The 20850-nt window shown below is 42.7% G+C and overlaps 1 protein-coding gene across 10 annotated transcripts; it reads right to left on the bottom strand.

Moving 5' to 3' along the window:
* Nucleotides 1–1446: 1446 nt before the first annotated feature.
* aifm1 (apoptosis inducing factor mitochondrion associated 1) lies at nucleotides 1447–20850 on the bottom strand. Of its 10 annotated transcripts, none has more exons than XM_014137474.2 (23): nucleotides 20563–20850; nucleotides 19346–19476; nucleotides 18235–18343; nucleotides 18099–18125; nucleotides 13077–13223; nucleotides 12085–12147; nucleotides 11899–11964; nucleotides 11720–11794; nucleotides 11562–11630; nucleotides 11386–11451; nucleotides 11215–11292; nucleotides 10598–10746; nucleotides 10275–10405; nucleotides 10094–10184; nucleotides 9641–9725; nucleotides 9451–9527; nucleotides 7354–7462; nucleotides 3884–3991; nucleotides 3496–3725; nucleotides 3123–3265; nucleotides 2906–3030; nucleotides 2108–2301; nucleotides 1447–1987 (listed from the first exon to the last, which is right to left on the bottom strand). In XM_014137474.2, exons 1-23 carry the CDS (start codon nucleotides 20648–20650, stop codon nucleotides 1916–1918), a joined length of 2433 nt encoding a protein of 810 aa, XP_013992949.1. In that variant the 5' UTR covers nucleotides 20651–20850; the 3' UTR covers nucleotides 1447–1915. The 10 variants fall into 10 exon arrangements, with proteins under 10 accessions (XP_013992949.1, XP_013992950.1, XP_013992952.1 ...); XM_014137475.2 differs by having other exon boundaries at nucleotides 11562–11615; XM_014137477.2 differs by lacking the exon at nucleotides 11562–11630.

Raw genomic sequence — 20850 nt, 5'->3', positions numbered from 1 at the left:
AGATAAATTATCACACCTTTGGAGGAACAGTCAGACATAATCAAATCAAATGTATTTATATAGCCCTTCGTACATCAGCTGATATTCTCAAAGTGCTGTACAGAAACCCAGCCTAAAACCCCAAACAGCAAGCAAAGCATGTGAAAGAAGCACGGTGGCTAGGAAAAACTCCCTAGGAAAAACTCCCTAGAAAGGCCAAAAACCTAGGAAGAAACCTAGAGAGGAACCAGGCTATGAGGGGTGGCCAGTCCTCTTCTGGCTGTGCAGGGTGGATATTATTACAGAACATGGTCAAGATGTTAAAATGTTAAAATGTTCATAAATGACCAGCATGGTCAAATAATAATAATCATAGTAGTTGTCGAGGGTGCAACAAGCACGTCCGGTGAACAGGTCAGGGTTCCATAGCCGCAGGCAGAACAGTTGAAACTGGAGCAGCAGCACGGCCAGGTGGACTGGGGACAGCAAGGAGTCATCATACCAGGTAGTCCTGAGGCATGGTCCTAGGGCTCAGGTCCTCCGAGAGAAAGACAGAAAGAGAGAATTAGAGAGAGCATATTTAAATACACACAGGACACCGGATAAGACAAGAGAAATACTCCAGATGTAACAGACTGACCCTAGCCCCCCGACACATAAACTACTGCAGCATAAATACTGGAGGCTGAGACAGGAGGGATCAGAAGACACTGTGGCCCCATCCGATGATACCCCCCGGACAGGGCCAAACATAAGGCGACAATACATTTCACACATTACTTTTAATAATTATGCCTATGGCAGACTATCTTAGCAAAAGCGATGCTAGCTGTACCTCACATGTGTTAAGACATTTCCTTCACATCTATAAAAACTTTCCCGCTTTCCCACAGGGAGGTGTTTAAGAGCCAAATAGTGTCAGCAGATTGGGAGAATTTTTTTTTTCTTTAAAATCATGCAAGTCTTCTGCATGTAAAAGCATTCCCAGTTCCATAGTGGTTAAGTAGGCCAGCTTTAATTTTAATGTGGCAGCCTTCTGTAGAGTATAAAGTTATACTGCAGACCTACTTTCCCAGTGAGTGGTTCTGTATGCTGTAGCCCACACAGGTCAGGCACCCTTGGAGCAGGACTGCCTGTTCCCATCCACTCTGAGGAGAGCCATGGCACTTTAACCTGAGAACTCCCAGGACAGCAACAGTCTATGTGGGAGCAGTGCAGGCAGGTGAGCAATGGGTCTTTTGTTCAACAAAACGGTCTCAACATGGTAAACCATAGCAAAAGCGACTGCATAAGAGACTCCATATTTGAGCTTGTGTGATTTAATTACCAACATTTAAACAATGTGAAACCAGGTTATAATACAAGTTATTTTGGAAATGTATCAAGGGACTTTAGTGCTTAGTCTATATCAGAACCAGTTCTCCTAACTGAGTGATAACATCTTTGGAAATAACAATGCAAGGATCATTTCAATTTAAAAACATGTTTATTGCAGCCTTTAACAATAGGAGCTGCTCTGGTCACAGTGAAAAACAACCTCTATGTTCCAGTATGTTGTTAGGCTTGTACACCGTCACCTGTATTCCCGGGATGGATAATTTCACCTTGATCACAAAACGCAGAATAGATCTGGGGATATGGGGGCGGCATTCATTCTATATAGACTGATCGACATGGGGAATATTTCTACTCACTACCTTGAATAGAAAATAAGAAAAAAACATGCATGTGATAGAAATTACAAACATGACAATATTTCAGCGACATTAAAATGTACAGAGTAGATTTGTGTCCAGAGATTCTCCCTTTTCAAGTGCAGCATCATAGTGGGGTCTGCCAAAGCCTGGCGATGACTGTGAAAGTTCAAAGCCTTTATGAGTAGTGACAGCACACATCTCTCCCAGCATAGGCTCAGCCTCCCCAGAGGAGAGAAGACTCAGTCCTCGTGAATGTTGAAGAGCTTAGCCACTTCATTCAGATCGGCATGTTCCTCTCCATCTTTGATGATCTGCAAAGACAAGAATGCAAAGCAGTCTATATTTAACTGTTTTCAACATCACTTAAGTGACATGGAGCGGGTTAAAGAACAGAGAAATATGTATCCTCTGACATTTGTGACAGTTCTCACCTTCCTTGCAACGGGCATTCTGTTGAACACGTTCCACAGGATAATGCCCACCACCACTTTGTCTCGCAGATAGAAGATCACTCCTTTCCCGTAGTTGTCCTTCTGCTCGGGTACTGGAGGGGGTTCAGGGGTGGAGGAGGCTACAGGGCTACTGGCCGTCCCCTCAGTCTCACTCTCCGAACGGATTCCAGTTCCTATCAGGATCGGAAAGACGCTCAGTCTATGTCTTTGAAACAATTGTTTTTTGTTTTTTTTGATTTGTAAAATAGAGGTCCTTCTGTAGAATCAAATCAAATATTTGTCGTCACATGCTTTGTAAACAACAGGTGTAGACTAACAGTGAAATGCTTACTTACAGGCCCTTCCCAACAATGCAGAGATGAAATAAAAAATGATACCGCGAGGAATAATTACACAATGAGCAACGATAACTTCGCAATATACACAGGGTACTAGTACCGAGTCAATGTGCAAGGTAATAGAGGTAGATATGTACATATAGGTAGGTGTAAAGTGACTAGGCAACAGGATAGATAATAAACAGTAGCAACAACGTATGTTATGAGTCAAAAGAGTTCATGCAAAAAGGGTCAATGCAGATAGTCCGGGTAGCTATTTAACTAACTATTTAGCAGTCTTATGGTTTGGGGGTAGAAGCTATTCAGGGTCCTGTTGGCTCCAGACTTGGTGCATCGGAACCGCTTGCAGTGTAGTAGCAGAGAAAACAGTCTATGACTTGGGTGGCTGGAATCTGACAATTATGTTGACTGTAAATCAGTATAATGTGGATGGTTATACCCGACTTCTCTGTGGCAGCTTTGGGGGTGTCCTTAGCAGTGGCTTTGGCAAATACCCCAACCGTTGGAAGGCTACTGTCTACTATCCCAATGGCCTCATAGCCGACATCAGGCCCCAGGTCACTCCTGTGGGACACAATAGGACATGAGATAAAAGGTTAGAGGAGAGGGAGTCACTGACGACTACTGACAAGGAAACTGAATGATATGACTCGTACCAGAACATGGACTGATGCCAGTAGGGCTTATTGGCTCCCGTCATGTTCTCTCCGGCCAGCCGGCCACTCACGACTGCATGGTCATGGTGCTCCACTCGCCTGCGGCCCAGTCTGATGTCATAGAAGCACGCTGCATCACCTGCCTGTAAACAGAGGACACAAAGGATCACAACAGTGGCCTATATAGTCATGACACATCGATAATAAATGACAACACTTTTTAGTTTCCTTGTGCTTGAGAATGAGAGTAAAGGATGCACATCTTATGAGATGTTCTCAATCTTTCAATGGGGGAGCTCTTCTTTACTGAGAATTGACCTTTCAGAAAAAAATGAAGTAGGAGCCGAAGACAACCACTTGAATTTGCACTTACCACCCATATATTGGACCTAGCCTGCAGTTCTGCGTTGACCCGAAAGCCCCCAAAGTCAGAGTCTACCTCCAGACCTGCTGACTTGGCCAGCTCTACGCTGGGCTCAAGCCCAACAGCTGCAACAATATGGTCCGTCTTCACCACACGACCATCCTTCAGTTTGATCTCCACTTTACCATCTTTGAAGCTCACAGCTTTTACCAACGCTTCTGTGATGATCGTCACTCCCTCTGTAAAAGGTGATAGATGAATTATTTTAAATATGTATCAACCAGGCGAGGTTGGCAATGGCCGCCTCAGTCAATAACACAGGGGAGAAGAAACTGCCATACACAGTCCATTAGTGAAACATACAAGTAATAGACATTAAGAGGTTTCCCCTCCTTACCGCTCTTGACTTTGGCTGTTGTCCAGTTGCTTAGATACTCCGGCAGCACCTTTCCCATGTTGCCCTTCTCAGGGAACATCTGGATTACCTCCAGGTCAGAATCAGCAGCTGGGAGAAGGATGGACAGAGACACATTACAAAAGGGGCATTTCACTGTGGTGAATGTTGGTTCAGCAATAGTGTCAAATTTGGGCCATAGACGCATCCTATGTGTTTTAATCAAGTCAACTATATGCACTGAGCTTGTCTGATAATTATTTCAAACAGTTCGCTTAAAGTAAGACACACAAATGACTAGAGGGAGTTCGACCGCAATTGATTTGAATGTGCCTGGCACAGACTTACAGCGCTGTGTTAATTTTTTAGATTATTTTAAAGACGGCGAGGGACTGTGTGACTAGCACCCGTTCTCCCTCTGTCCTCCCTGCTGCAGCGACCACCACAAAACAACTGTGTGCATTGTACTGTTGTGTTACCGAAAGCTCTCATTTGTCTTTCAGAAACATTCCCTATCGAATGCACGTGACCAATAGAATATTATTAGCAGATCAATAAATTGGTTATAAACAAACTCTGAACACCGTAACGTGACAACAAAATGGATGCAGAGGACGTGACAAATAAACTCGCAACGGGGGAATGTTTACTGGTTCCGCAGGAGGTAAAGGGGAAGTCTGATGTGTGGAACAAATTTGACTGGTTGTGGAAAATACTGGCGATCAAGAAAAATAAGGTATGGAGCAAGAGCTGCGTGGATATTATGTGCGCCAAACAAGTGCTGTTAGATTACAATATCATTTTCCTGACCGTTTGGAACCACATAAACACAAATTATAAGTACTTGAGAGTCTGTTGTAATTTTTGTTTTGCAAAGCCTTTATTACAGAAAAGACTAAAAACAGTCACATTCATCTGTGAATGCAATTTCCGAAATGGAACGGTTTAGGCCTATTTATTGTTAAAGGCTAATTGTTCAATGGTCGCTTTGTTATTTTATTTTAAACAAAATACTTGATTGCATTTCATATCATGAATGACTCCTATGCTGTGTGACATGAACAAATTCATGATTTATATAGGCTACTGAATCAGTATTGAAATATAGGCCTAAGTTAACTAAGCTATTAAGACTAAACAGGATGCGCTCTTAGGCCTATAGATCAATGATGGAATACAAGGCTAGTAAACCTAGTTATTATAAAGGGTTATTATAAGGAGGGCTATTATAAACATAATTTGACCATTTGGAACAGCGTAAACACTAAATAACAATACCATGGTCTAACAAAAAAAAAGTGTAAAGCCTTTATTACAGCATAGCAAAGATTAAAAACAACCACATTTGTGAAATTGTTGCATGAGACTTGGTGCTATTAAACAAGCACCCAAACAGGATCGGTCTTATTTCTGTAGATACAGTGCATTTGGTAAGTATTCAGACCCCTTTACTTTTGACATTTTGTTACAGCCTTATTCTAAAATTGATTAAATCGATTTTTTTCCTTCATCAAGCTGATCAAAAAAATACAAAAACTGAAATATCACATTTCCTTAAGTATTCAGACTCAGTACTTGAAGCACCTTTGGCCATGATTACAGCCTCGAGTCTTGTTTTTTTAAATTTTTTATGTTTACCTTTATTCAACCAGGCAAGTCAGTTAAGAACAAATTCTTATTTACAATGACGGCCTGGGAACAGTGGGTTAAATGCCTTGTTCAGGAGCAGAATGACAGATTTTTACCTTGTCAGCTCAGGGATTCGATCTAGCAACCTTTCGGTTACTGGCCCAGCGCTCTAACCACTATAATACCAAAAGCTTGGCACACCTGTATTTGGGGAGTTTCTCCCATTCTTCTCTGCAGATCCTCTCAAGCTTTATCAGGTTGGATGGGGAGCTTTGCTGCACAGCTATTTTCAGGTCTCTCCAGAGATGTTCGATCAGGTTCAAGTCCGGGCTCTTAGCTGGGCCACTCAGAGACTTGTCCCAAAGCCACTCCTGTGTTGTCTTGGCTGTGTGCTTAGGGTCATTGTCCTCATGGAAGGTGAACCTTTGCCCCAGTCTGAGGTCCTGAGCGCTCTGGTGTAGGTTTTCATCAAGGATCTCTGTACTCCGTTCATCTTTCCCTCAATCCTGACTAGTCTCCCAGTCCCTGCAAAACATCCCCACAGCATGATGCTTAACCGTAGGGATGGTGCCAGCTTTCCTCCAGACATGACGCTTGGCATTCAGGCCAAAGGGTTCAATCTTGGTTTCATCAGACCTTTTACTGAGGAGTGGCTTCTGTCTGGCCACTACCATAAAGACATGACTGGTGGAGTGCTGCAGAGATGGTTGTCCTTCTGGAAGGTTCTCCAGGAACTTCTTAGTCACCTCTCTGACCAAGGCCCTTCTCCCTCGATTGCTCAGTTTGGCCGGGTGGCCAGCTATAGGAAGAGTCTTGGTGGTTCCAAACTTCATCCATTTAAGAATGAAGGAGGCCACTGTGTTCTTGGAGACCTTCAACGCTGCAGACATTTTTTGTTACCTCCCCGGATCTGTGCCTCGACACAATCCTGTCTCCGCGCTCTACAGACAATTCCTTCGACCTCATGACTTGGTTTTTGTTCTGACATGCATGGTCAACTGAAGGACAGGTGTGTGCCTGTCCAAATCATGTCCAATCAATTGAATTTATTGCAGGGGACTCCAATCAAGTTGTAGAAACATTTCAAGGATGATCAATGGAAACAGGATGGACCTGAGCTCAATTTCGAGTCTTACAGCAAAGGGTCTGAATACGGTATTTGTTTTGTTTTTTATACATTTGCAACATTTCTAAAAACCTGTTTTTGCTTTGTCATTATGAGGTATTGTGATGAGAAAAAAAATATTGAATCAATTTTAGAATAAGGCTGTAAAGTAACAATTTGGAAAAAGGGGTAGACATTCCAAATGCACTGTATATACAGATGATTTATAAAACAAGTCACATTTAACAGTTAGGCTATTGATTATAAAACTAATTAAATTGGGTATTCCTCTCTCCTCACTTTTCTTAAGATAATTAAGGCAAGGGCTGTTTTCTCATCTACCAACTCTGCTGCTACATTGTTCTCAACACCAATATGCTGGTTAACTTTGATATTATGCACATAGCAACATGGTCTAGGAAATGGCGTCAATTCAACAGCGCACTGATGTGTTTCAGAATTGCGGACAGCGACCACTATCCAAAGCAGGAGAAAGCGCATTTGTTATAAAATAATATTTTATTTGTGTTGCACCAACGTTCTCACATAATATAACCACCATATACAATTTTAGTTTCACATGTATTAGACTGATGGACTGTGCCATCTCCATGGTCTCCCCAATGGATAAATCCACTGTGACAGGTGCCTTGTACACTATGAAATCTTGGTCTACCAATAGCCTATCAACCAAACAATCGACCAGTGGACAAAATGGGGTCAGCCCTACTTAACTTACATCTCCTGCCCAGGGCACAGGCCAGCTCACTCCCCAAGAAACCTCCTCCAATGATGGTGATGGATTTGGTGTCTCTGGAGACCTTATCCAAAGCTTTGAAATCTTCAACCTAGGGATGACATCAAAAAAGCATTTTCATGAGGTGGATTTGAAAAGTAACTACAAGTATTCCCTGTCAAAAAACATACTTGCTGGCACTTATCTTAAACCATCATTTATTTTGAATGATCGACGTCACTATGGTTTTACGCAAAACAGGAAATACATGACATAACTCAGGGCTCCATTGTAACCAACCTAACGCAATGGTAAATCTAAGTGCAGGAGGTAGCGCTATAGGTTCAGGGGTGTCAGAAATATTTTTACTAATTTCACCATCACAGTTATCGGTGCACTTGCTGGCGTTGGCGCGAAAAGGCTAGGTTTTGATAAATAAACAATTTGTGGGTATGGCGATATGTGGTTGCTTCAAGTTCTGTATTGCCTTGGAATCAACTCCAATTCCAATGTTAGTCCGTTATAGTTTGTTAAATGACTTACAGAAACGAAATAACAAAATGTAGACCTATCCCATCTTTGATAAATAGGTTAACTTGAACCCATTTGCAGTCCACATTGTTCTAAGTAATTGCATGGCTTCAATAGCATTCACACTGATATAGGGGCTAGGCCTACTGTAAATGAATTATTGATAAAGGCCTAAAAAGAGAAGGAATAATTTGAATCAAATTCTAAACAAAACATAGGCTGTCACACTTACAGGCACCATCATTTCTACCTGTGGGCATATAATATTAAAATGACACAGACTATGAAGAGTTTACACTTATCCAAACTTTTCACAGTAGTAGCTGGACAAAGATCCAATATAAATAGCAAAGGATAATGTCGTTAATACTGCTCCCAAATAGGCCTGTTTTTTTAATGAACATAATCCAACCATTTTACAGGTCAGATCTCCAGAAGTTGCATTGCAAGTGCGCTATGGACGTTGTCAACATAAAACCAGGAAGGTAATTTATTCTAACAAGTTTGGTTGTAATAAAATTAAATGAAAAAGCAATATGTTGTTTTTTAAATAATAAATGTAAAGATGTATATAAAAAAAAAAAATGTAATCGACAGGTTAAAAAGACATGTAGCCTGCATCATGGACATGTAGCCTGCATCATGGACATGTAGCCTGCATCATGGACATGTAGCCTGCATCATGGAGGGGGTTTTACGCACGTCCAAAACGGGACCTACATGACTAAAATAATGTGGGCCTGCCTACAATGCATAGATAAAAAAAAAGGAATGTCAGCTCAGTTTTACTCCTCTCAAACTTGATATTTTAAGAAAGCTTTGATGATGAATATTTACTTCCAAGCTGTATCAGAAGCCAAACCCTTTATCGACAGTTCTGACTACTTCGCGATTGAATTGGGCAGACAAAAAAAGCCTTCATTGAGAAGGCAATGCTTGGTTTTTAATAAAATTTAACGAAAATGGGAAGAAACATTCGTTTTTTTACATTTCTAAATACAAAGTATACAGGCACCAAAAGCACATTAGGCTGCTCTTGTTCCATGTTCATATGTGCAGTGTGCTTCTTGGCTGGATAGGCTGCGTTTTTGAGGTCAAAATTCATGCCATAACCAACTACGTTATCAATAAAACCAGCGTTTGGTTGGTCTTAAATATCCCTATCAGTACTGCCTGAAATTAGCACATAAGGACACCGCACACATTTTCACCCCACCCAACTGAGTGCAATTGAGCTAATATAAGACAGGTAAATTGCTAAACCTGGCGTTAGGGCTGGAAAATGCCAGCGCGACTGTTTGCAATTTCGTCATGGCAAAACTAACGTGCGTTTGACACTAGCGCCGCCTTAACTCCAGCCCGAAAATAGAGCCCCCAGGCTTGTGATGCATTAACACCAGTCCCTGAAGATGACTAAATAATAGCCCCTACCTAACATTGTAAAGAACCTAGCTTCAGCATGTTTTGTTGTCATGTCAATGGTACCAAACACCAAATGAATGAATCCTCGTCTTGTGGCTACTGCACACACACCTTTTAAAACATTGCCTAAAGAATCAATGTGTTTACCTTTCTAAACAGTGTAGTCCTCTTTGTCACCTCTTCTCCTGCTCGCTCAATCACTTGCAGATTCCTTGGGACTCCACCTTAAGAAAAAAGCTCAAATTAATTACTGCTCAGTCCTAGCCTGTTGTGAATGTTGCACCCAAGTCAGCAGCTAAACAGGATGCGCTCAAACTGGATTTTCACCATGGTTTACCTGTGGCAATCAGGCACTTATCATAGGAGATCTCTGTGTTGTCACTCAGTGTCACTTTGTTGCCCCTCACGTCCATGTGCACCACCTGAAGAAGATTGGGGAAGGTTTGATAAAAATGTGATATTAGGACAACATGCTCATCACTCATAGATTATTCTTCATGGAGGTTGGGTGCTGGATTCTCATTAGTAAAATACATTGAGCGAAATCGACAGCACTCTAAGGATAGGGTTAGTAATTTATTCACCAATAAATCATTCACCAATAATTGAATTATTAAAAGATTATCCTTGGAGTGCTGTCCATTGCAATCTCCAAGAAGGTTTGATAAATCCTTTTACTAAATCGGAATAAGTTTGGAAAAGATAGCATAACTAATGAAATGGAAGCAAATTCTTCAATTATAGCTCAAGACCAGAATACTATGCTATAAAAACAAAAAAAATCACCAACCTTTTTCCCAGTGAGCACAGCCACTCCTCCATTCTCCACTTTCTCCAAATCCTGAGGACTGACGTAGAATGAGGGAGGCTGGAAGTAGATGCTGAAAACCAGAAATAAACACGCATTAATACAAGAATATTGCACATGTTGATTGTGTTCTGTTAACATGTGAGCACACACACACACACACCTTCTCTCCTTGCCATTCCACTGTTTGAAGCGCAAGGTGTCAACCACACTGGGGTCATCAGAGAACCACAGCTCCTTGGAGAGAGGAGGCCTCATGTATGGAAGGTCTGGTTCATCAGTGATAATCAATACCTGTGGACAGATATCAAAAGAAAAATAGATTTTGGTTAAGGAGCTAAAATAGATTAGTTATGGTCTAAAGAAATCAACATGGAGTAGGACTGCATTATTCTGCAAAACTCAAACCATAATGAGCCTACTATCATAACACAGCTTGCTAAGTTCTTGGTCACTCCATAGATCAACAGAGAGAGGCCCACTAACCCTGGCTCCTGGGTCCCTGGCCCTGATGGAGCGTGCTGCAGCGAAGGAGGCCGTGCCTCCGCCAATCAAGAGGTAGGGGGCGTGTGAGGGAAACTCTACAGGGGTAGGTGCAGGGACCTCAGCAGGTGCAACAGTTGCAGGTTCCGCAGCTGGGACAGCAAATAGGTAAAATCACTGCCTGATCTGATACTGTGGACTCAGAGGTAGACCCCAAGCATGCTCCATCCTGCTGTACAATGGAAAACCTCAAGTCTAAAAACACCAGAACCATGTGTAGGAGATTATCGTTTAGCCGTACAATGACCATTGCACAAGTAACCTTAAAAAGGAAAGGAGATTCAAATGGAGTTAAGGGAAAACAAAAAAAGTAAAATTGTTATCCATCCATGTGAGAGCTTTATCACTTAGCATAAACAGGACCCAAACATAGACAACGAGTAACCTTAACTGGGAAGGAAAAAAATGAAATCAACGTAACCATAAACAGAATATGAATAAAGAAATAAAAAAGGAGAGATGTGTTGGAAGTAACCATATGGTGTTTACAGGAAAAACCATAGTGATGTGTTGTCTGTCTGCCCCCTCCCACACCAGCAGAGGTTGGTCTCAGGTCTTACCACTCTCTGTCTCACTCTCTGTCTCTGTCTGTGGCTCCGCTGTTTCTGCAGGAAGGCTTTCTGCTACTGGTGTTGGTTCTGTTAGTATAACCGAAGCGTTAGGCAATTGGGGGAAAAAAATCTGAAAAATCTATTTTGATCATTTTCCTATGCACTGGTCTGAGTGCTTACCACTCTCCACAACGGAAGCAGGAGGCTCTTCTGTAACCTCCACGGGGGACGGTTCCACTGACGGTTCTGTTTAGCACAATGGCATTTTAAAAATGGAACTGCTTATTCATTATGCTAGTAGTGACTTGACAAAAAAAAAAAAAAAAGACTTCATCTTCATTGGCCAAAGCCCTTACCACTCAGAGTTGGTTCACTTGGCTGCTCCACTGCTTCTTCTGAGACAGATCTAGCTACAAGTGCTGCTTCTGTTAGCATGGGTCCTAAATTATTAACTCTCTCTATTTCCACTAAAATAAAAGTGAACAATTATTTATTCCATGAAGTCAGATCTTACCACTGTCAACTACTGGATCAGCATCAGGCGTCCCTACTGATTCTTCAGGAGCTGGTCCTACCACCGGTTCAGGTGCTGTTGGGGGTAATCCATAGTCCATGATTATAGGGTGAACTCCACATTAAAAACCTATGGGAGTGGAGGGCCTGCTTTCTTTATCCAATGCAACCATGCCTTACCAATCTCAGCCTCTGGTGTGGTGGGAGGATCCTCTTGTTCCACTGCAGCAACTTCAGGGGACACTTCTGTGTATTTGACCAACATTCTTTAAAAACGTTCTGGGGGTCTATGATACTTACAGGCCAAGCATTGATTTGACTAAAATGGGGAGTTCTCTTCTAGCAACTTTAAGCCATCACCCTCACCTTCGACAATAGGGGTTATTTCCGGAGTTTCCGCAGGAGCATCTTCCGTAACAGGTGCAATCTCTGTTAGTAGGCATGACCGTAAAGGTTAAGGGGAGTGATACAAAAACGGGACGCTTGAAAATGTGCTGCACTGGTTTTAGCTCTTCTCCATTTGCTATGATGTAGGCAGCTTAATGGACTTCATAGGAGTTAACTGTAAAGGTGGGATCTGCCTCCCTCAATTAACACAACCAGAACATTAAGGCAAAACATAATGCAATAACACACAAAATTCTTTTTCAACAATATGTAATAAAAAAACAGAACATTCCCATAACATCCAGTAGTTATAACGGGAAAAGAAACAGAGATTGGAAAGGCTGTGGTGTTAGTCAAGATTTTAAACTATTAAAACCAAACTTATTGAAGTTTGATTGATACAGAAAATGTGAGACAGGAGGAGATCCATTCACAATCATGGACCTGTGGGCTAGGTATTGTGTCAACCAACAGACATCCATAGATAGCCGACAAACTCCAATGACTATGCCCCCACCAACCAGTCCCATCCTAGCTATACGTTTGAAGTAGTACACATTACATTCAAGGACATGGTATGGCGGGACATGTGAGTGAAGTTTCAGAACATATGTGCTGTCACAAAACAAGATCGGATGAGTACACATTGCACCCAGACAGTTGATCCAAGTTTGAGAAGACAAAAAAAAAATGGCAGAATAGGGACAAAGTAGACAACAGGGAAATGTGCTGAAGGGAGGAGAGCCACTTGAAGAGGGCGTTAAAACAGAGAAATAGTCACATGCCACAGATAGAAGAGGTTTGACCAGAAACCGGCCCCATGCAACACTCAGGACAGGCAACTAGATAAGCTAGCTCTCAGTCTAAGAACTTAAGCACCTCTATACACATAACGGGGTGTGAATGCATTTGGAAGTTCCAGACATGACAGAGGAATATACGTATATAAATAGCTATATATTCTATAGAACCTGTAGATAGTTCCGTTGTTTCACAGGGGGCGGGTTCCTCTGGAGGTGGGGAGCTCTCCTCCACAGCTGAAAGCGACACCTCGCTCTCAGCCGCTATAGGCGCAGAGCTCTCCTCGCTCTCAACTGCTATAGGTTCAGAGACGAACCCTGCACAGAGGTCTCTTCATGGTGAGAGATCACATGCAAACTCAACACATATCAGTAGCTAAAGGCCTTCTACCCTGCTCCAACAGCTAAGGGCCATATGATTGACCAAACTTAAAGGATCAAGCTCAGCAAAGCTAAAGGCAGCCTGGTAAGTGCAAGATGATAGACAATGACTAGGTTGAACAAATGGAAAGCAGAAGCATGGTAGGTTGGTAGACAAAACTATAGTTTTCATGTGTTAGCTTTACTTTGAACACATCATTTACAAACTATTAATAACAGCCAAATTAGTGTTGCAAACAGAAGTGACATTGGTGTGATGCCAGGGTAACTGCTTTATAGAGTATTCATGTTTTCAGTGAAATCTTGCTATGCCCACCAAACTTTAAAATCTGAAAAGTCACAAATAAAAACCGAACCATGTAAATAAATACAAATTATCCAACATAAGCATCCATGCCCCTAGTGGTGCTTTTCCAGAGTTCGACAATAAACATCTAAATGTGAAATATACAGGACATTCGGAAAGTGTTCAGTCCCCTTGACTTTTTACACATTTTGTTACGTTACAGCCTTATTCTAAAATGTATTAAATACAATTCTCAATCTACACACAATACCCATAAAGACAAAGCGATAACAGGTTTTTAGAAATGTTTGCTAATGTATATTTAAAAAAAAAAATGAAACTCCTTATTTACATAAGTATGCAGACCCTTTGCTATGAGACTCTAAATTGAGCTCAGGTGCATCCTGTTGCCATTGATCCTGAAATCATATGTTATTTGTCACATGTGCCAAATACAACAACCGTGAAATGCTTACTTACAAGCCCTTAACCAACAGTGAGGTTCAAGAAATAGTTAAAATAAAAGTAACAGAATTACATAACAATAACAAGGCTATATACATGGAGCCCGGTAACCAAGTAAATGTGCAGGGGCACAGGTTAGTCGAGGTAATTTGTAAATGTAGGTGGGGGTAAAGTGACTATGCAGCGAGTAACAGCAGTGCAAAAACAAAAGGGGGGGGGGGGGGGTCAATGTAAATAGTCCGGGTGGCCATTTGATTAGCTGTTCAGCAGACTTATAGCTTGGGGGTAGAAGCTGTTAAGGGCCTTTTGGACCTAGACTTGGCACTCTGGTACCGCTTGCCGTGCAGTAGCAGAGAGAACAGTCTATGACTTGGGTGACTGGAGTCTGACCATTTTTGGGGCCTTCCTCTGACACCACCTGGTATATAGGTCCTGGATGGCAGGAAGCTTGAACCCAGTGTTGTACTGGGCCGTTCGCACTACCCTCTGTAACACCTTACGGTCAGATACCAAGCAGTTGCCATACCAGGCGGTGATGCAACCGGTCAGGATGCTCTCGATGGTGCAGCTGTAGAACTTTTTGAGGATCTGGGGACCCATGCAAAATCTTTTCCGTCTCCTGAGGGGGAAAAGGTGTTGTCATGCCCTCTTCACAACTGTCTTGGTGTGTTTGGATCATGATAATTTGTTGGTGATGGGGACACCAAAGAACTTGAAACTCTAGACCCGCTCCACTACAGCCCCGTTGATGTAAATGGGGGCCTGTTTGGCCCACCTTTTCCTGTAGTCCACGATCATCTCCTTTGTCTTGCTCACATTGAGGGAGAGGTTGTTGGCCTAGCACCACACTGATAGGTCTTTGACCTCCTCCCTATAGGCTGTCTCATCGTTGACAGTGATCAGCCTTGCCACTGTTGTGTCATCCTTAAGATGTTTCTACAACTTGGAGTACACCTGTGGTAAATTCAATTGATTGAACATGATTTGGGAAAAAGGCACACCTGTCTATATACGGTCCCACAGTTGACAGTGCATCTCAGAGAAAAAAAACAAGCCATGAGGTGGAAGGAATTGACAGTAGACATCAGAGACAGGTTTGTGTCGAGGCACAGATCTGGGGAAGATACTAAAACATTTCTGCAGCATTGAAGATCCCCAAGAACAAAGTGTTCTCCAGCATTCTTAAATGGAAGAAGTTTGGAACTACCAAGACTCTTCCTAGAGCTGGCCGCCCGGCCAAACTGAGCAATCAGGGGAGAAGGACCTTGGTCAGGGGGGTGACCAAGAACCCGATGGTCACTGACAGAGCTCCAGAGTTCCTCTGTTGAGAACCTTCCAGAAGGATGACAATCTCTGCAGCACTCCACCAATCAGGCCTTTACGGTAGAGTGGCCAGACGGAAGACACTCCTCTGTAAAAGGCACACGACAGCCCACTCCGGAGTTTGCCAAAAGGCACCTAAAGGACACTCAGACCATGAGAAACAAGATTCTCTGGTCTGATGCAGCCAAGATTTAACCCTTTGGCCTGAATGCCAAGCGTCACATCTGGAGGAAACCTGGCACCATCCCTACGGTGAATCATGCTGTGGAGATGTTTTAATGGCTGGGACTGGGAGAATATTCAGGATCGAGGGAAAGATGAACGGAGCAAAGTACTGAGAGATCCTTGATGAAAACCTGCTTCAGAGCGCTCAGGACCTCAGACTGGGGCAAAGGTTCACCTTCAAACAGGACAACGACACTTAGCACACAGCCAAGACAACTCAGGAGTGGCTTCGGGACAAGTCTCTGAATGTCCTTGAGTGGCCCAGCCAGAGCCCGAACCCGATCGAACATGTCTAGAGAGACCTGAAAATAGCTGTGCAGCAACACTCCCCATCCAACCTGACAGAGCTTGAGAGGATCTGCAGATAAGAATAGGAGAAACTCCCCAAATACAGGTTGTAGCTTTATACCAAAGACTTGAGGCTGTAATCACTGCCAAAAGCTACCGAATTAAGGGTCTGAATACTTATGTAAAATCTGTTTTTTTAAATATATATATATATATATATATAATAAAAAAAATAAAGGGAACACTTAAACAACACAACGTAACTCCAAGTCAATCACACTTCTGTGAAATCAAACTGTCCACTTAGGAAGCAACACTGAATAGACAACAGGTGGAAATTATAGGCAATTAGCAAGACACCCCCAATAAAGGAGTGGTTCTGCAGGTGGGGACCACAGACCACTTCTCAGTTCCTATGCTTCCTGGCTGATGTTTTGGTCACTTTTGAATGCTGGCGGTGCTTTCACTCTAGTGGTAGCATGAGACAGAGTCTACAACCCACACAAGTGGCTCAGGTAGTGCAGCTCATCCAGGATGGCACATCAATGCGAGCTGTGGCAAGAAGGTTTGCTGTGTCTGTCAGCGTAGTGTCCAGAGCATGGAGGCGCTACCAGGAGACAGGCCAGTACATCAGGAGACATGGAGGAGGCCGTAGGTGGGCAACAACCCAGCAGCAGGACCGCTACCTCCGCCTTTGTGCAAGGAGGAGCACTGCCAGAACCCTGCAAAATGACCTCCAGCAGGCCACAAATGTGCATGCGTCTGCTCAAACGGTCAGAAACAGACTCCATGAGGGTGGTATGAGGGCCCGACGTCCACAGGTGGGGGTTGTGCTTACAGCCCAACACCGTGCAGGACGTTTGGCATTTGCCAGAGAACACCAAGATTGGCAAATTCGCCACTGGCGCCCTGTGCTCTTCACAGATGAAAGCAGGTTCACACTGAGCACGTGACAGACGTGACAGAGTCTGGAGACGCCGTGGAGAACGTTCTGCTGCCTGCAACATCCTCCAGCATGACCGGTTTGGCGGTGGGTCAGTCATGGTGTGGGGTGGCATTTCTTTGGGGGGCCGCACAGCCCTCCATGTGCCTCGCCAGAGGTAGCCTGACTGCCATTAGGTACCGAGATGAGATCCTCAGACCCCTTGTGAGACCATATGCTGGTGCGGTTGGCCCTGGGTTCCTCCTAATGCAAGACAATGCTAGACCTCATGTGGCTGGAGTGTGTCAGCAGTTCCTGCAAGAGGAAGGCATTGATGCTATGGACTGGCCCGCCCGTTCCCCAGACCTGAATCCAATTGAGCACATCATGTCTCGCTCCATCCACCAACGCCACGTTGCACCGCAGACTGTCCAGGAGTTGACGGATGCTTTAGACCAGGTCTGGAAGGAGATCCCTCAGGAGACCATCCGCCACCTCATCAGGAGCATGCCCAGGCGTTGTAGGGAGGTCATACAGGCACGTGGAGGCCACACACACTACTGAGCCTCATTTTGACTTGTTTTAAGGACATTACATCAAAGTTGGATCAGCCTGTAGTGTGGTTTTCCACTTTCATTTTGAGTGTGACTCCAAATCCAGACCTCCATGGGTTGATAATTTGGATTTCCATTGATTATTTGTGTGTGATTTTGTTGTCAGCACATTCAACTATGTAAAGAAAAAAGTATTTAATAAGATTATTTCATTCATTCAGATCTAGGATGTGTTATTTTAGTGTGTATATAGTGTGAGCAGTGTATATATAAATTTGTAAACATTTCTAAAAACCCGTTTTTGCTTTGTCATGGGGTATTATGTGTAGCTTGTGGGGGGGGGGGGGAAACACTATTTAATCCATTTTAGAATAAGGCTGTATGGTATCAAAATGTGGAAAAAGTGAAGGGGTCTGAATACTTTCCGAATGCACTGTATAACTAGGCTTACATGTTTTTCCTCTTAAGAAAAGTCATCAAATAATCCTTTATTCCAGGTTTTGAACACTGGTTTATAAAATTTCTCGAAAATAGACTCAATGCCTAGCTAGAACGCACCGGGTCAAATTGAAGAACAATTTTGCTTTAATCTGAACTATGCAACATAATCATAAAGGGCTAAATTCTCACCAGACCACTAATGTTATACCATCATGCACATTGTTACATAAAACAGAGAGACTACATGTTAATGTATGACATAAGGGTTGGGGACAGGATTGTTATCGGCAAGCAACTAAAATTCTCACCTTGTGGAGTTTCAGCAGCTTGTTCGCCTGAAAGACAAGATGTACACCACAAGGGTAATTGTGTTGAAATGTAAAGACCAAAAATGCAGACGTGACTTCAGACTGCCAATGTGTGTTATGAATCAAACCTTCTCACCTGGGGCCTCTGTGATTGGTTGTTCTGGCACTACCTTATTTGGTCTGGAAGCAATTTCATTAATTCGTTCCTGATATCGCTCTTTGTCTCCTTTGATGGTGCGGTAAGCCTGTGAAGATACAAAACATTACATCTTTATCCTCTTTTCAGGGATTTTTCTGCCATTGAAATCTTTGGGCAGGCCGCCTAAGCGTTTTTTTTTTCAGGATGCCTATGTCCAAACAGTGTAAAAATAAATTTGCTTTCGGGATGGAAAAACACAGTATTTTTTCTTTAAATATAATCATTGAGAACTAACAAATCACCAAAATAAAAGCTAGACAGCTAGTCAGGGAGAAGTGAAAATTCCAAAAACCACACGTTTAGCAGTATTGATTTTGTTATTATGTTTGAGCAAAATAACAGCATTAGCCAGAGCAAAATGCATAGAATTGCAGGAAACTAGCTTTTTTTTTATCATTACATTTTTTTTCTCTACGTTGCCAAAATGGGGGCCTCTAAAATGTTATCTAAAATTCAGCCGTGCTGCCAGGCCCGACTACCTAGGCCCCTTTTTGACCCCCCCCTCCCCAACTCACTTGAATCTTAAATAACTACATTTGCCAGGTTTAAAACCAGAAGGTCCAACACACAGTATTTAAAGGCCTCTGTCAAAAGACATGTACTACATGGGTGAATGAGGCAAGAGGGCAATGACAACAACAACTGTTCAATTCCATTGAATAAAGTCCATACATAATCATTAATAGGGTGACCCACACAGTTCTGGCCAAAACCCAGAAGACATCAAATGCCAACCAGACTTGAAATAGCACCTTACAGTTTGAAGCCTTGATGACATTTTGACTGAACTAAAACAGTCATCAGCTACAAAGGTCAACGACCTATGGTGTCCAATATATTTGCCCTACTTGTTTTTTTTTGTTTGTTTTTTTTAAAGCTAGCCTATAGCTCTAAGCAGGTGCACGTGACAGTACACTTTCACAACAAAGCATGATTCACAGTACTACAATCAAAATCCTTTGCATTCACATTGTGATTAGACAAAAGTATAATGCACTGAAACTAGTGTGCATAACTGAAATAAATGGGCAGGACACTTATTACTTACATAAAATCCTCCCCCTACACAGGTTGCTCCCACTAGAAGGTAGTACAAGTTGTTGTCCCCTCCACTCCCTGGAGTTCCTGAGGACATGTGGGCCTGTGGAACCAGTGGCAGTCTTCTGTCATTGTTCAACACTGAAATGAATCAAGGTGTGTGTTAAGTAAGCTGGGCCGGAGCAAAAGCCTGAACATATAGTAGCTGTCCTGGACTAGAGTTGAGGACTCCTGCTGTAGTGTTTTCCATTAGCCTAACTCAAATAGTACATTACTTTTCTGTGGATTAATGGTTATAATGTAAACAGAAATAGCCTGCATGTGACAAGTGATGACACTAGTCAATCATTCTGGTGATTTCATAAAGGTAGTTTAACAGATCAGTTGAATCTGTTCATTGTCTCACCATCTCAATAAGACCTTAGCTGCAAAGATAACCTGACTGGCTGATAATGATTCATGGCTCAATCATACCAATACTTCCTAAAATACATATAGACCTGGTGGATGATCCAGTTTAACATTATAAACAGTCTGAAATAAACGTTATGTGTATATGCACCCGAGACCGTGTTACAAGCCCAGCCCCCCCTCCCCAAATTATATAATTTCTGCAAACATTCGAATATCGCCCAAAATGTGAATAACAAATTACTGAAGTTTCAAGTTCATATCTAGCTCAGCTGGTTTACTTAACTTTTTTCCTGCAGAAAATATGTCACGATGGTCCAATGAAATTGAGATGACGGTGCCCACCACGTAGCCACGGTAGACATGCTTTCTAGCAACGACCTTGGCGGAATACATGGCCATGGGGAGGTTGCGCCACAACAGTTATGATAAGACAGGGCCACGTCGGTTTAAATGCGATAATATTTCATCCTAGTTAGCAGACATACCCGTGTGTTTCATTACCCACCTGACTACTGCTAACTAATCTAACGTTAGTAACTAGTTAGCTAACGTTAGCTGTCTGTCTAGTTAGCTACCTACCTACATACATATGACACTTAATTAACGTTAGCTAGCCGAATCTGTAGTTAGTGCATTTTGCTGCACATTAACGTTACTGACTAGCTACCCTAACAAAGTTATCAGACTGAAGTAGTTCATGTTTGACTTGGGGTGTAGTGTACAGTGAAACCGGCTACCCAACCGGCTAACAACTGCACAGTTTCCAAGTTGCACTGGCTATCCAGGGCTCACCAAGCTGCTAACGTTACTTACCTACTCCCCTTGCATTTTGCCGGCACAAAGTTGAAGAGGATCTGGCGAGTGGGGCTAACTTCTTCCACAGGTTTTTACACGTCCACATTTCGAGTTCACGATTGAGAAACCGCTAGCTACAAGCTAGATCTCTACAACAATGTCGTTGGCACGCTTTTGCCAGAGACTTCTAGCTCAAATAGCTAGTACCTCTGAAGTATAATTAGAACGGCTAGTACTAGCTACAAGGCCAGACAGATTTTTTTTTTAGGTCATCTGATTCAAAAGCGTTTTTTTTTGTCATCACGC

Source organism: Salmo salar, chromosome ssa13 (assembly GCF_905237065.1).
Source record: "Salmo salar chromosome ssa13, Ssal_v3.1, whole genome shotgun sequence".
Classification (NCBI taxonomy): domain Eukaryota; kingdom Metazoa; phylum Chordata; class Actinopteri; order Salmoniformes; family Salmonidae; genus Salmo; species Salmo salar.
The sequence above is the reverse complement of the archived record's forward strand: the minus strand, read 5'-3'. Positions and strand labels throughout refer to the sequence as shown.